General features: G+C 43.2%; 1 protein-coding gene across 2 annotated transcripts; it reads left to right on the forward strand.

Annotated features, from left to right (window-relative positions):
- Positions 1 to 3,394: 3,394 nt before the first annotated feature.
- LOC309341807 (transcription cofactor HES-6-like) lies at positions 3,395 to 7,760 on the forward strand. 2 transcript variants are annotated; one of them, XM_081861668.1, is made up of 4 exons: positions 3,395 to 3,561; positions 4,716 to 4,811; positions 4,933 to 5,011; positions 7,054 to 7,760. In XM_081861668.1, exons 1-4 carry the CDS (start codon positions 3,499 to 3,501, stop codon positions 7,461 to 7,463), a joined length of 648 nt encoding a protein of 215 aa, XP_081717794.1. In that variant the 5' UTR covers positions 3,395 to 3,498; the 3' UTR covers positions 7,464 to 7,760. The 2 variants fall into 2 exon arrangements, with proteins under 2 accessions (XP_081717794.1, XP_081717793.1); XM_081861667.1 differs by having other exon boundaries at positions 3,396 to 3,561; positions 7,051 to 7,760.
- Positions 7,761 to 16,696: the final 8,936 nt, after the last annotated feature.

Here is a 16,696-nt window from a genome sequence, read left to right on the forward strand (position 1 = left end):
TCTGACGCCAAGCCCGGGATCTATGGGAATTCCCCACCCATTGTGCACAAGAGTTCTTGGCCTCTGCCCTGCCGTTGCCCTTTGGTTTGTCAGCCTTGTGATATGAAAAGGAGGGAGGGGAGAATAAGAAATGAAGTTAGATGCAAGAGCAGAATTCCAGAGAAGCAGTCTTGGGAACAGCCACAAAAGGCTGTCCACACAGAAACCCCTGGAGCTGCTGAGGTGCTACCGTGCCATTATTTGTGAAAGGTGAAATAGCTTCTCTGTTTCCACATTCTCTACTGGACATATGCTTTGCTTCTACAAAGGGAAGGACATCTTCTGTGGTGGCACCTTAACTCTGGAATGTCCTTTCTAAGAAGGCGCTCATTACAATCTATTTGGCACCAGCTGAAGGCCTTCTTCTTTGTCCAGACATTCTAGTTGGCAGATTATTTTTGGAATTGTTTTTATCATTCTGGGGTTTTTCTTTTGCCTAGTTCTGTTTTGTTGCACTTTTTTTATAAAAAAGAGTTGCATGTAGACGTCGTGCCATCTAGCAAGTGAGTAGAAACTGCTGTTCTCCACAATGCTGCTCCCTTACTATAGAACCGAGCATGAACCAAGAAGGTGAGACAAGGAAGGATGAGCACAATAAGGCTGGCATTTATTTGAAGCCTTCCCTTCAAAGCTAAGGTGTCCTGCTTTACAGAGGACAGTCTCCTATTTGAAAGGCTGCCCTTTCCAAGTACAGTGGTACCTTGGTTCTCAAACGCCTTGGTACTCAAACAACTTGGAAACCAAACACTGCAAACCTGGAAATAAGTGTTCCGGTTTGTGAACTTTTCCCGGAAGCCAAACATGCTCCGTTTTGAGTGTTATGCTTCCGATTTGAGTGCCACACTTTTTTCTGCATTTCCCTCCCTTGTGCATTGCACAAACTTTCCCCTCCTTCTCCATCACTGTAAGTACCGGTAGTCAATCATTCTCCTTTGAAGAATGTATCATTATGTGATAAAGTGCATGCAAGGAGTCGTGCATGCAGTTAATATTTGGAGGAGCAGCCATCTGTTTTTCTACAGCTTTGAAGATATTACAGCCTTTTAGGTCTTGCGTTTTCATTATCGTATTTTATTTGTGCAATTAATTGCTTTGGTATTTTCTTTTTCTGTAAACTGCCCTGTGAATTTTTATTGAAGGGTAGTATAAAAATCCCTTCAATAAATAAAATGGCCATGCACTGAGACTTCTTTCCATATTTCATTCATTACTGACATCTCATGTGAGCTGGCCACCTCGCGGCTTGGGAAATCTGCAGCAGCATTAAATCAAAATGAAATAAAATATAGAAAAGATTCTGTAGAAAAGATTCGGCTGTTAAAAAAAACACCACCACCATAATTCTTCAATCGAATTGGGTGGAGCAGTTTTAAGAACAAGTGAAAACTTCCACAAACAGCTATAAATGTTACCCATCTTCTGACACCCCCCACCACATCACATTTGGAATGATAGCAACTGGTGGGTGGAATTTAGATCAGGAAGTTAATACAGGGAAAATAATTAGCTCCTTTCTCAGTACTGCTGTTCCCTCACACAGCTGGTTTTAAAACTTTTAAATGCGCTTAGGAAGATCAGCTCTTTTGCACAACATGCTTTCTGGTCCTCACAGGGCTTTCTATAACCATTGAGAGCTGAAGCTGGGCAACAATAACATGAAATACCATTTTGGGACATGTGCATTGTTGTTGTTGTTGTTGTTTAGTCGTTTAGTCGTGTCCGACTCTTCGTGACCCCATGGACCAGAGCACGCCAGGCACTTCTGTCTTCCACTGCCTCCCGCAGTTTGGTCAAACTCATGCTTGTAGCTTCGAGAACACTATCCAACCATCTCGTCCTCTGTCGTCCCCTTCTCCTTGTGCCCTCCATTTTCCCCAACATCAGGGTCTTTTCCAGGGAGTCTTCTCTTCTCATGAGGTGGCCAGAGTATTGGAGCCTCAGCCTCAGATCTGTCCTTCCAGTGAGCACTCAGGGCTGATTTCCTTAAGAATGGATAGGTTTGATCTTCTTGTAGTCCATGGGACTCTCAAGTCTCCTCCAGCACCATAATTCAAAAGCATCAATTCTTCGGCGATCAGCCTTCTTTATGGTCCAGCTTTCACTTCCATACATCACTACTGGGAAAACCATAGCTTTTACTATACGGACCTTTGTTGGCAAGGTGATGTCTCTAAAAAAAAGCACAATTAAAATATCTCTGTATCTATATATTAAAAAATAGAGCAGATTAAAAACAATGCAAACAGATTAGAAGCAGCAGCCAACAAGAAGGAGACAAAAAACAGCAGCAGCAAAAGTCAACTCCCCTTGGTAGGTGAAAGGCCTGTCTGAACAACAAGGGCTTTGCCAATGAAAAACCAGAAAAGAGGGGACTAGGCAGGTCTCCCTGGGGAGGGAGTTCCAAAATCCAGGTGCGGTGCCCTTTTGGAGTATTCCTTAGCAACGATAAGATTGGTATCATTTGTTCTTGTCAATGCAAATTCAGTGGCTTCTTCCGCACAAGTTCTGGAGATAGACAGCTGTGGCAGTTTCATGTTATCTGCACCTCTGTTGTCATCGGATAAAATGGAACTGACACATCTGCCTATCTCCAGGAAGTAACCTGGGTACTAAACTTAAGTTTTGCCCAAGGATCAAAAGTCTACCAGTTATAGCACAAAGCAAGATATGTAGGCAACTCCTGAGAGATTACATTCCACAGTTCCTGTTTAGAAGACTGGCATTGGTGCCAGAAATAAGGCTGTGTGGGCAGTTCCCCAGCACAAGGGGCCGAGCCAAGGGGGCATAAAATTGAGAAGATCCATAACTGAGAAGAGCCATTGCAGGAGCCAGATGTTGGTCTCACACAGGGCGCCATATTACAAAAGATCACCAAAGTCTACCCCAGTTGGGCACTTCTTAATGCAGACTATTTTGATGGGAAGATCAAGAGCGTGAGATGTAGGATTCGCAGACCAAAAAAAGTGGAACCTGTACACAAAAGACAACAAAACCACGAACCCCAATGGCCCAGGTGTAACTGGTTTTACCCTGTTGTAGCCACCCCTTCCATGGGAATCGGTGCCAATTGAGAGGGGCCGCACAGCCTTCACGTAGTGCTCTCATTCTCTGCCGTCTCCTTTACAAAAGATTTCTGCCAAGCATAGCTTTGTAGAGGCTGGACATCTGTCGCTCTTTAGGAGCGGGATGTGTGTGCGCGTGTGTACGATTTGCCCATTGAAAAGTAGTGACCTGTCAGCCTTGATTGATGGTCACAAGCCTCTGGTCTCAACCCCTCCTGTGGGAAAAGAGGGCTAGCCAAGCAATGCCTTCATTCACATGCTAATACCAGACTATAAATGCAAGCAGAGCAGGGCAATCATGTAAGAGAAAGCCCCAGAAGGCAAGGGGAGCAGCCAGCTGCCAAAGGGCCTTCTCCCCTTTCTCCCCTAAGCCTTGGGGCAGGCGAAGTGGATTACAATGACTGCCACAACCCTGGCCAGCTGCGTGCAGAAGCTTTCCAACACCAAAGAGGAAAGGAAGGTATGTCAGATTCTGTAAGTGGCTTGAGATAGAAGATGTCTTGAGGGTTTAAGGACACAGGATGGGTTGTATCCAACTAACAGCCATCAAAATGAATGGATGTAAGGTTAGGCATGCCCATTCATTTCAATGGCTCTACTCTGAGTAGGACTAACGTTGTGTGCAACCCTATGTGTTCACATTCTAGCGGTCGCTGTTTCTGTGTTTTACTAGGAGGTAACTCCTAATTTAGCTCTCAGGCAACTAACCCACAGACAGTATTGAGAGATAAGCTAAGAGCAATTTGGCACCAAAGGTAAAGTACACAACACATGGGTGTGTGCAGTCTCTGACTGTTATCTGTACACACATATTTAATATGGAGTTGTATATTTCAGTCCATACATGTGACCCAGGAGAAAAATATATCTAGTTTATATAAACTATATTTACTGCTCTTAATTTTGCTTTATATGCTTAATTTTAATCACAAACTATTTTTTTTTTAGAAAGTAGATTATTTGTGTGTAGAATTTAGTATATGCTGTTGTAGAAATGAAAGCCGGCAGCACTGCAGGGATTTAATGTTCCACCTGACCTGATTTCCATCACAATCAGCAGCAAAAAGACAACTGCAAGTGGTTGTCAAAAGAATTGTCTGACTGGGTGGGTTGTGGAATGAAATTTTTAATAAAAACCACAATATATTAGATTATGGGAAACTTGTAAAAAGCTTTTATGGAGAGTTTTAAAACAAAGCTCATGCCCTGGAGATAATTGAAATCACAGTTTCCTGTTTCTTCCTTGGTAACTGGGTTGTTAGGCAAAACAAATTCAGCAATCCTACACACACTTACCCGGGAGTAGGGCTTACTTCTGAATTAACACGTATAGGATTGAGTTGTCAGTTTTCCTTGTCAGACTTTATACAAAATTGAACTAGGTGGAAATCTGGTGTATGGGTGTGTGTCAGGAGAGACAACCGAACTGGTAAAATACTGGCCACAGTGGTACCCATGAATTATTTGCTGCTATATGGAAAAGGCATCTGTTTTTAAGAACAAAAACATTGAAGCCCTATGTGCATTTGAACTGACAAGACCAGTACCAAAAGCAGGACCCAAGCTTTCCATGTAGAAAAGGTACTCTTAACATTCTCCCTCTAATCACTGTAGTTAAGAAAACCTTTGATTGAAAGAAAACGAAGGGAGAGGATCAACAACTGCTTGGACCAGCTCAAGGAGACTGTTGTTGGGGCCTTTCGGCTTGATGTAAGTGTCGGTTTTTAGCGTGCCTCTGCTCCATCTCCCTTTTTGCTTAATTTTTTCAGCATTGTTCAAAAACAATTCTTTGCCACTAATAACCCACTTTGTTGCTGCACTTTTAAAACAGCAATCTAAACTTGAAAAAGCAGATATCCTCGAAATGACTGTAAAGCATCTCCAGAATATCCAAAATAGCAAAGTTATGGGTAAGTGGATTTATGTACTTGTATGCTTTACTCTTCTAACCCTTCGTGTTTATTCAAACCTCTGTAACTTCTGCACTGCTTTGAACATTGTTCCGTCCAATCTTATTGTTCGAAAAGTAAAACAGAAAAGTCAGAAGACAGTACTTTTCCAGCCTGATGTTACTGATAAAACTTTGTAAATTGTATAAAACAGTGACACGGAACAGTTTAAGCAGTGACTACTGGACTCCATGCTAAATAAAAAATACCAAGGCTGCAATCCTATGTATACTTACCTGGGCGAAAGTCCGATCAAACTCACTTCTGACTAGGATATTATAGCACCGAAGGGGCCTTCTCAGACAATCTGCTTACTGTATTGTTTATTGAAGGCTGTCCACACCACTCAACATCTTCAAACAAAACCATAGAATGATCCTATTTCCCAAACATTCATACCGCAGTCCTTGAATTGCAATTCTCACCTTCTGGTGTCTCCAGTGCCTCAGCAAGTCCACACTATAATGGTGTAAGCCTCTTAAAGAATGTGCTTTCACAAAGTACTTCTCAATATCCCATTTCTAGTTTAGTGTGTTAATGCAAAGCTGAGAGGGGGGAAATTACTGACTGGGAGTGCCCATTTTCTTACATGATATCAATATTTAAGATGGAGGGCTGTTAGCACTGTTCATAGACATACTATAAAGTATCGGTTGAAGTCCTTGCCTTTAACAGTGCATGTGCAAGGGACTCAACATGGCAGCAACAATAGTTTCATTTATGAAGTTGCAGTGACAGCACGTTGGGGCTACAACTAGGAATTCATGGCTTCTTGTAACAGTTGCCTTGTGTAGTCTGGTGCCGGGACAACAGGCTGGAGCATCTCCTTGGAAGTAAAGGCTTAATAGGTACTGTTATGGCTCTTCTAACCCAAACTAACCCTTGGTGCCACCTCCACAGAAAGGCCTATAAAGGTTTCCTCTTTAGGCTGGGAGCATAAGGTAAAGGTAGAGGGACCCCTGACCATTAGGTCCAGTCGTGGCCAACTCTGGGGTTGCGGCGCTCATCTCGCTTTATTGGTGAAGGGAGCCAGCGTACAGCTTCTGGGTCATGTGGCCAGCATGACTAAGCCGCTTCTGGTGAACCAGAGCAGCACACGGAAACGCCGTTTACCTTCCCGCCAGAGTGGTACCTATTTATCTACTTGCACTTTGACGTGCTTTCGAACTGCTAGGTTGGCAGGAGCAGGGACCGTGCAACGGGAGCTCACCCCGTCGCGTGGATTCGAACCGCGACCTTCTGATCAGCAAGTCCTAGGTTCTGTGGTTTAACCCACAGCACCACCCGCGTCCATGGCTGGGAGCATATATCTGGGTAATAATAGCCTTTCTGACTCCCACTTGGTGTAGGCTTGACAAAACATCCCCAGATATATTTTTTCATGTGTGAAGTCCAAAGCATTGAAGATAAAATAACCAGGGTACCAAAATGAGGTAATAGAATGTAACGGTAATTGTATAGAGTTTCCAAGGGCTGTGCATGTTTCAGAGGTGTTCCCCACAGAGCAAAACTTTGCCTGAAGGTATTTTGCTCACATTTTCAGCTAAGTAGCTTAGCAGTAGCTAAATAGGTATTGCCCAGATGTTAACATAGACAGCAATCCTAACTCCATTTACCTGAGATTAAGTCATATTGAATTAAATTGGACTTACTTCTGAGTAGACATGGCTAGGATTGGTTAGCGGCTTGGTTTTTAACACATTATACATCACTTTGTAAGCAAATGTGATACTGTGAACCTCCGAGGGTTTGTAGACCATTCTTAGCAACCAAATATATCTTGGTGAACTAAGCACATGAAACAATAATGTTTGCGCTTGCAAAGAATACTAAAGTGCTATACTGAAGCAGGCTATCAGGCTAGATTGTTGTCAGTGACAAGAGAGTGTGTGTTATATGAAAAGAGGCGACTTTTCATTATATTGGGCAGGGGCGGGCTTTGGTTATAAACTAGAGTCTTGACTCTTTAATAACAGGAAGTGTCTTCTGTTCTTGTTCAGCAGATTCCAAGATGGGGTTGGAAGCTCAGCAGAGGTACAGCACTGGGTATATCCAGTGTATGCACGAAGTCCACAATCTCCTCCTGACCTGCGAATGGATGGACAAGACCCTTGGGGCACGGCTACTGAACCACCTGCTGAAATCCTTGCCCAGATCTAGTGAGGAAACCTGCAAGGCAGACTTGAGTTCTACCACCCCTGAGAACAGCAAGGGGAATAGCACAGGGTCCAACCAATCTCAGGATCAGTTCCAGCCCGCCGAAGACAAGTCAGGGTTGAAAAAGCCATTCCAGCCCCAAACACCCTTGCACTGTAATCAGCGCGAGTCGTCTCCTCCCGGTCAGATCCTGCAGTCTCATTTTGCACACAATGGCATTAACATGGGGTCATTAGACATGTGGAGACCGTGGTAAAACTTGTCTTGGAGAAACCTTATTTCTAATCTTAGACCCTCTTTTATATGTATCTTATAGATATGCCTCTTTAAAACACTTTTTGGAGCAAGTCTGCTCCTGTAGGTGTACTAAAGACCAGGGTACTTCAAGCCGAAGTAAACCGCTGCGTAGCCTGCATTGTAGAAGGCTGCTATTTTATTGTATTTATTTAATTAATGCATCTAAATTATTTTATAGAATCTTCTCTTGGGCTGTTTAGTGTATGTGACTTATATAATGTTCCTTTTCATATGCTATTAAAAGAATTAACAACTTATTAATAAAAATAGAAACCACAGCGAGATGCTGGTCTTGCGTTTATGCAGCTACTTTTCTTAACTTTTCTTATGCAGCTACTGTTAAATAGGAGCATACTGAGCCAGACCATTGATCCATCGGACTCAGTATTGTCTCTACACCGATTGGCAGTAGCTCTCCAGGATTTCAGGCAAGGATTTCTGCAAGTCCTACCTGGAGGTGTCAGGGTTTGAACCCAGAACCTTCTGTGTCATGCAAAGCAGACACTCTACCACTGAGCTATTGCCTGTTCCAAAACTGGGGAATTTCTACTTCTATTTCCCAGGATTACAGACAGTAGGGGAAACTTGTCTCCATTGCTCCACAGCAACTGAAGGAAAAAAGAAGAAGCAGTTGTGTCCCTTAGCTTGCAAGTGTTCTAGATGTGCAGAAGGCTTTTTATAAGAGAGAGCATTCAAACATGCTATTCCTCACCTGGAGTTTGAGATGGTACTGCTGAGCAAAACTTTGCAGCATAGTCCTGGAAAAGCTCATTCAGTAGCACATGAGACTCTTCATATCAGGGTTGTGGGATCGAACCCACGTTGGGCGAAAGATCCCTGCACCTCAGGGAGTTGGGCTACAAGACCCTTGTGCTCCCTTCCAACTCTACAGATCTCTGATTCTATATGGTTCTCATTGAAGGATCTTGCATCTTCAAGACCTAGGCAGGGGCCTTGATCAGGGCATGATAAGGTATTGGTGAAGACTGAGTAGAAAACAGCTGGTATTCTGTAATGTTGGTAATACAGCCGTACCTTGGATCCCGAAAGCCCTGGAACTTGGGTGTTTTGGCTCCCAAACGCTGCAAACCCGGAAGTGATTGTTCCAGTTTGCAAACGTTCTTTTGGAACCTGAACGTCCGACACAGCTTCCGTGGCTAAACCGCAATTTGGTTTTCGAACGTTTTGGAAGTCGAATGGATTTCCGGAAGGGATTCCATTCAACGTCCAAGGTACAACTGTAGTAATAGTAATAATATATTATGACGGTGTCATTCTATGCCCAATTCCATCCCTTATTTGGAGTGAGGTTTTGATTATTGCTGGTTATCCAATAGGAACAACCAATCCCCCCTTTTATTAGGTGTCTGCTGTACGTTTGTTTCCTCCCACCCCAAAGGTAGCCAGACAGCTTCTCAAAGAAAACAAAATCCACACAGGCTGTTTTTTGCACTAAACCGTTAAGAAAGTGAGCTGTTCTGCTAAATAATAGTGTCAATTTGCTTAGATATTTCCCCTGTTGAACTTCCAAGATGAGACACGAATCCTGAACTCGTAAGGCAAGATTCATTGAGAAGCCTACCTACAAGCACTGGGAGAACCCTCTAAACTTGGTAGTCAACATTTGGTTGCTATGGCGCTCAAGTTGAAAGCAATTAGAAGTTCTTTACAGTTTAAAAGTAGAGAGCAAGGGGGAGGGATCCGCTTAAACAAACACTGTGCATACTAATTAATGACCCGTCAGAATCCGGACGCTAATTATGCACACTGATTTGTTTGATGAGAGTTAGGAAGAGTGAATGTCATCACCTTGTATTTTAGCACCTCTTTTAGTGTAACTCTTCTCTTTTTATCCTCTCCTCTTGAAAAGCCATTAGCAATGATAGCACCAGGATAGCAGTATTAAAAGCTGCCTTTGGGGAAACCAGGATGTCTCCTAGAATGCTCTAACAGCAGCACTTAAACTACCTTATCTATCAGTTCCAGAATAATGTTTGGTTGGGGAAAACTCCTCTTCAGCCTGAATGTCTTCCTTTCAAGCACTCCTTATGTTGTTATCAGACTTTTAGGTGGAATAACTGCATAGAATGCAAGGGATCATTTTCTGTTAAGGTTGTTAAGTTTTTGTTTAAAAATAGCATTGCATTTCCATGCTGCAAAAACTTTAGCCTGTTTAGTGTTTGTTCACTGAGTAGAAGAGTTTTTCCAGAAAAAAAGGTGACAACTCTAATCGGGTCATTATTATTTTATGCATGTTTTATTTGGTACTTAAATTAAATTGTGTGCGTACACACACACACACACACACACACACACACACAAAAACAAATAAACAAACAAACGCAGTCCCCTAGTTTACAGATGCAAGAAAACACAATATGAAAGGAGGCAAGAAGGAGAAGGGTGTGGATGGGTGGGTGGGTTATATAAAACTGATGAACCAGGTCACACCTTCAGAAGAGTGGACAATCCCTGCAAGCTGATGGAAGTTTGCTTTTGCAAGATGTTATTTTAAAACATAAATAAAATAAAATAAAAGCTACAGTGGGGCTTAAGGACTGGTTGTTAGTAAAAGGAGCAATCGTTTAATTGAAATTGAGCAATCATTTAATTGAAATTGAAGGGCAAGTTGTGCCAGGTGAAATTCCATCTTTTACAGAGTTATGCAGGTGTAAAAGGCCTGTTCTTTTTCCCCCTTTTTCTTTTTTTGCATTGGTCCAGCCTTTGAAAACTCTGGGTCACTTCTGCAGAACCTCAGAAATCTGGCCTACCGTTTTAAACAGAAAATATGCTTCTAGTGCAGTATAAAGAAGTGTATTCCTAAATGTGGAGAGATTATCACTCTCTACTTCTTAATTAGGTTGCAGGTATATGAAAATATCAGAACCTGGGCTTTGTATTTGAGTCTCAATAGACTTTTGCTGTAGGAGCTTTATGCAATAATTCATTCAATGGACAGAATATTTGCTTTTCATCCAACCCCTTGATCCTAACAATCTTGTCCTCTTTCCTGTAATATGTGACAGCAGCAGTAGGCTGCCTGTATGCTGTGGCTCAGGTCACCAGGCACCAGAAGGTTCCTGATACCTTTACTAGCTGGCCTGCACCAGCTAGGCATACCTGCTGAAATCCCCTCTTCTGCACAACTATTAAAAGTGCAAAAACCCTGTCCTGTTTGGTATCCAGTCATCCTAACTATGGCAGATACATGGGACATGCTGGGAATGGCTTCCTCTGGCTGGCTAAACCAGGTAAAGGAAGCTGATGGGTCTCAAATCTTCAGTGAGTTAGGGACTTCCCCTGCACCCTGGGTCTCTAATTCTTATATCAGTTGGTTGACACCTTGTACGCCTCCAGCAACTCCTGCAGCCAAGCTGGTGCCAGATGTATTGCTCTGCTTCCCTTTGAACCACATCAGTGAGCCCTAGGATGGGGGTCTTGTCATCTGGGCAGCCCAGGACCTCCATACACACTGCCCAGGCTTGCACCCAAGGAAGTCCCTTTGGTGCTGCTAATGCGGCGGTTTGACTTCATTCTTGAATACGCACACCATTGTCTCTCAAGACATATGGGTGCCAACAACAGGAAGCCTGATTTCAGTCCCACTATTTCCAGATCAACCCTCTCCTCTCAATGTGTGCTGGTGTGCACATGGTTCTCTGTTCATTTTTAGTTGTGAGGGCTTGCCGATCGGAAGATTGGCTGTTCGAATCCCCGCGATGGGATGAGCTCCTGTTGCTCGGTCCCTGCTCCTGCCAACCTAGCACTTTGAAAGCGGGAAGGTAAATGGCGTTTCCGTGCACTGCTCTGGTTCACCAGAAGCAGCTTAGTCATGCGGCCACATGACCCAGAAGCTGTACGCCAGCTTCCTTGGCCAGTAAAGGGAGATGAGCGCCGCAACCCCAGAGTCGTCCGCGACTGGACTTAACGGTCAGAGGTCCCTTTACCTTTACAGCTCTGAATGCTGACAGTGAAATCCACAGTGTGATCCTTTGCATGTTTATTGAAATGTCAAGCCTGGCTTATTCTCAGACAAACACACATAGCTTTGTTGCTGTCATTTGGGAGATCTGGCACCCTTTTGCAAGCGCAGTTCTAGCAGGGAATGTGTCTGCAGACACATGCTTCTGTGTGTGGCTTCGGTGGGTCAGGTTAATTATGTAGAAGGAAATCTATATTTCATCAGAACTTACAGCCTAGGAACTACACTGATGATGGAGTCCAGAATTCCAGTTCCAAATGTACTTGCTCAGTGGTTTCAAGGATAGCTAGGTGTAAAAGAGGACATGGTCTCTGCACCTGTAATATTTGCCCAAACGATGTACCTTGTCATGCTGTTATAGGTGTTATAGGTGCAGTTCAGCTATTAAAGGTACAGAAGGCCAAGATACCTGCTTTTGCATCTTGCCACCTACTAACTTTACATCCAAGTAAACATGCTGAAGATGGCAGGCGGCCATGTGATGTGAATGCAGATTTGCCGTATAAGATCTCATTGGTGAAGATGACTGGTAGTCATACTTGCCATCCTTCTCATCCTGTCTAAATACCACACATAGCTGGGAAGGGCAACTGTGCTTGCAAAACACAATTATAGCCATGTTAATGTCAGTACAATGGTACCTCAGGTTAAGTACTTAATTCGTTCCGGACGTCCGTTCTTAACCTGAAACTGTTCTTAACCTGAAGCACCACTTTAGCTAATGGGGCCTCCTGCTGCCGCCGTGCTGCCGGAGCACAATTTCTGTTCTCATCCTGAAGCAAAGTTCTTAACCCGAGGTACTATTTCTGGGTTAGCGGAGTCTGTAACCTGAAGCATCTGTAACCTGAAGCATCTGTAACCTGAGGTAACACTGTACCTGACATTCATAGGACCAGGAAGTATTTGATCACAAACCAAGGATATAGGATACAGTACAGTGCCTTTTCTATTTTACCGTGTGGGGTGCTTGCTGCCATTTTACCAAAATCATAGAAATGTAGAGTTGAAAAGGATCCTGAGGGTCATCTAGTCCAACCCCCTCCCCCACAATGCAGGAATCTCAACTAGATGACCATCCAACCTCTTCTTAAAATCCTCCAAGGAAGGAGAGTCCACCACTTCCCGAGGGAGTCCGTTCCACTGTCAAACGGCGCATACTGACAGAAAGTTCTTCCTGATGTTCAGCCGGAATCTCCTTTCTTGTAACTTGGCACCATTGGTTTTGGTTCCAAATAATTAAATAGATCCCTCAGTTACTCCAAGATAGTCGTTTTGTGTGTGTATTCTGATACCTGATGGAGCAACACTGCCAAAATGTTCTGACAGAACCAGAGTTGTGTAAATTTGTGGTACCTAAAAGTGCATTAGAAATTACCCTAAGCGTCTTTGAAGTGAGGGCAAACAACATCCACCAAATCCCATGGTGTCATTTCACTTGCTCTGCATCACAATAGGAGGAGCTACTGTTCCACCAATCCCCCCCTCCCCGTTTTCATCCGACAATTGCTGGCGGGTGTGCAAGGATGGGGAAGCCTTTCCTGCAAGCAACAGGAAAGCAGCTGAAGTTCAGAAGACCCAGAGCTTTTCCTCAATGTCAGCAGTAACATTGACTATTCAGGACCAGGAGAGGGAGTCATGGCACAGTTCCTGCAGGACTAAGGCACTGCTACTGCTTTCTTTCCAAGTTACATAACCGAAAGGAAAAGTAGTGCTAGCAATATGAGTATTTAGCTGCAGAATGTGGTTATTTTCACTTTGTGAAATACAAAACACTTTCCTTTGCGATGTACTCAGCGAACAGTGTTGTTGTTTTTAAATTATTTATAAATTTTTACAAAAAATTATTGGATTTTTTGGGGGGTGCAGGGGGATGGGATTTTTCTTGGACAGGACAGAAGGTACCTTTTTCCATATGTGGTGGTCTTGTAATAAGGTTAAAGTTTACTGGGCAATGATATATAATGAATTGAAAAACATGTTTAAGTTAACATTTGTAAAAACAACAACCCAGAAGCTTTTCTCTTGGGAATTATGGGATCAGTGTTACCTAAACAATACAGAAATTTATTTATGTATGCAAGCACTGCCGCAAGAATGATATCCACCCCAAAATGGAAAGAAGTCCGGACGAAAGAAGAATGGTTATAGAAATTAATGGACAATGCAGAAATGGCAAAACTTACCGCAAGAATAAGAAATCAAGACAACACATTTATTTTTTTAATCAAGGAATGGAAGATAATTTATTGAGTATTTACAAACAAATTGTAAACAATTTAAGGCATTAGCAAGATTACTGTAAAAACTTGCAGTTGCTAAAACATGTATGAAATAGAGGAGGAAAAGAATAAAGAGAGTTAATTGGGATATGCGGGGGGGGGAATGGGGGTAAATTCATGGAACAGCTGGAAGAGGGGGAGGGAAGTCAAAGTTCAATATGTGAGAACTGTTTTTATTTCTTTGCTGAATTGTTTGTTACAAATGAAAACTGTAAACAAACTTATTTTTTAAAGAATTTTTCTTGGACGATTGGATATGATATATTCATAGAATCATAGAACCTTAGAGTTGGAAGGGACCCTGAGGGTCATCTAGTCCACCCCCTGCAATGTAGGAATATCAGCTAAAGCATCTAGATGGTCACCCAACCTCTGCTTTAAAAGCCCCAAGGAAGGAGAGTCCACCACCTCCAGAGGAAGTCTGTTCCACTGCCAAATGTTTAGTCTCAATCTCCTTGCTTGCAGCTTGAAGCCATTGGTTCGAGTCCCACCCTCCAGAGCAGGAGAAAACAAGCATGCTCCCTCCTCCATGTGACAGCCCTTAAGAAATCTGAAGATGGATATCATAGCTCCTCTCAGTCTCCTCTTTTCCAGGTTAAACACACCCAGCTCCTTCAAGTGCTCCTCGTAAGGCTTGCTTTCCAGACCCTTGATTCATTTAGATCTTGATGTTGTTTCTTTCCTGCATGGGCTTTCAGTTTAACCCACAATGTAAACATTTCTAGGAAGTTCTGGAAAAGCTTTGTCCATGCAATTTCATTCTAGAACAGTTATTATGAAACACTCTTTTATTATCAGCCCGTCCTCAAATTATGGTTCAGAAGCTAAAAAGGTAAAGGGACCCCTGACCATTAGGTCCAGTCGTGGCCGACTCTGGGGTTGTGGTGCGCATCTCGCTTTATTGGCTGAGGGAGCCAGTGTACAGCTTCTGGGTCATGTGGCCAGCATGACTAAGCCGCTTCTGGTAAACCAGAGCAGTGCACGGAAATGCCATTTACCTTCCCGCCGGAGCGGTACCTATTTATCTCCTTGCACTTTGATGTGCTTTCGAACTGCTAGGTTGGCAGGAGCAGGGACGGAGCAACACAAGCTCACCCCGTCACGGGGAATTCGAACCGCCAACCTTCTGATTGGCAAGTCCTAGGCTCTGTGGTTTGACCCACAGCGCCACCCGCGTCCCTGGTTCAGAAGCTAGGAGGCATTTAATAATGAAGGCAAGGTAGAAGGTTATAAAACTTTGCATGGCATGGAGAAAATGGATAAATATGGATAACTCACGGGCATTCAGTGAAGCTGTATGTTGAAAGATTCAGGGCAGATGAAAGAAAACGTATCTTCGTGCAGCTCATAGTTAAACTATGGAACTCACGTCTGCAGGAGGGCCAGCAACTTGGATGACTATAAAGATTACACGGATTCATAAAGCTTTCATTGTCTACTAACCACAACACCTATGTTCCACCTCCACTGTCTTGCACTCACTTCCTGTCTCCAGGCTTCCCACAGTCTTCTGGTTGGCCAGTGAGTGACAGGATGCTGGACTAGATGGGCGATTGGCCTGATTCAGCAGAGGCTTCTGGTGTCCATACAAATGACACAAGGCCACAAAACCAGCTCCTCAAGAATTTGGTCAGATCAGGTGTCTTGTTTTTATTGCTTTATAAACAGCTCTGGCAGGCCTTTCTAGCTCAACACTGGCAGTAAACAAATCAATAATAAGAGCACCAGTACTTCCAAGTGTAGCTGCCCCATCTAATCTTTTACACAGAGCCAGCAGATATAACAGAACCTTCCAAGAAATATGGGGCCCTCCAGCGTTTTCATTGTGGTCTCATTGAGAGACTGAAAATTCAGCATCTTGGGTGTTTGGGCCACAGTTTGAGAAGCATGCAGCAAGGCTGAATTTCATGAGCTATCATTGTCATTACCCAGTGAGGGCATTAAGATCAACAACTGAAACTCAGTTGGTTTTGCCAGAGCATTATTATCATTGGGCTTTTTCACTGGTGGAACCTGTGTGATGGAATGCACTCTCTGCTGAAATATGAGAGGCCCCCTCTCTGTTGCTATTCTGATGCCTTTTGAAGATGCACCTGCTTACATAGGCATTCCCTTGATCTCTCAACCCAACTCTCCTGCTTTAGTTGCAATTTTGCTTTGATGGGATTGTTTTATTCTTTATTTTAATTACACATTTTTAAAATTGCATTAATCATGAGATTGTTATATTGTGTGCTTTAATTACGGCTGTTTAATCTTTACGCAACTGGTTTTTATGCTTTGCAAACCGCTCAGAAGCCTGTTTTCTAGTAGGAAGAGGCATATAATAAAGGAATCAATAAAATATATTCCTTTTCCAATAAGCACCCTGGGCATGAGGAGCACCACGGCCGCTTTCTCTGTTTTTGGCACCTGTGTGATGACAGTGGGTAAGGACCTTTCTCTGTTTATTGACAGTATTTGTAAAATAACATTCAAAACCCTAAAGATGAAAACAAATAAAAAATAAAAGCAGAATAAATAAAAATAAACAAAGCCAGTGCAGTTCCATCAATGCCTATGCTTTCTCAAGTATATATTTATTATTATCGTAGAACTGCTAAAGAATGGGTGTAGCAGGTGAGTGGGCAGTAGCAATTCTCTCTTGCATGTTATCTAATACTTCCTGGTGGTTTGTTATACAACAGTGGTGGGGAATCCTTTTAGCGAGGGGCTTGTGTTACCTTCTGGGCCAGGCACCCCCAAACTCGGTCCTCCAGCTGTTTTGGAATTACAATTCCCATCATCCCTGACCACTGGTTCTGTTAGCTAGGGATCATGGGAGTTGTAGTCCCAAAACAGCTGGAGGACCGAGTTTGGAGATGCCTGTTCTGGGCAGTCTGACAAGGGCCAAAGGCCAAAAGTGGGCAGAGCAACACATAGTGAACTTAC

The sequence above is a fragment of the Podarcis erhardii genome (assembly GCF_964252035.2).
Source record: "Podarcis erhardii genome assembly, chromosome: 5".
NCBI lineage: Eukaryota > Metazoa > Chordata > Lepidosauria > Squamata > Lacertidae > Podarcis > Podarcis erhardii.

What these genes read in the sequence shown, in the direction of transcription:
- LOC309341807 (XM_081861667.1), top strand. Translation starts at nt 3,499, where the DNA reads ATGACTGCCACAACCCTGGCCAGCTGCGTGCAGAAGCTTTCCAACACC. An exon ending in ACACCAAAGAGGAAAGGAAG is followed by an intron (nt 3,562 to 4,715) that starts GTATGTCAGATT and finishes TAATCACTGTAG; the next exon opens with TTAAGAAAACCTTTGATTGA. An exon ending in CCAAAATAGCAAAGTTATGG is followed by an intron (nt 5,012 to 7,050) that starts GTAAGTGGATTT and finishes GTTCTTGTTCAG; the next exon opens with CAGATTCCAAGATGGGGTTG.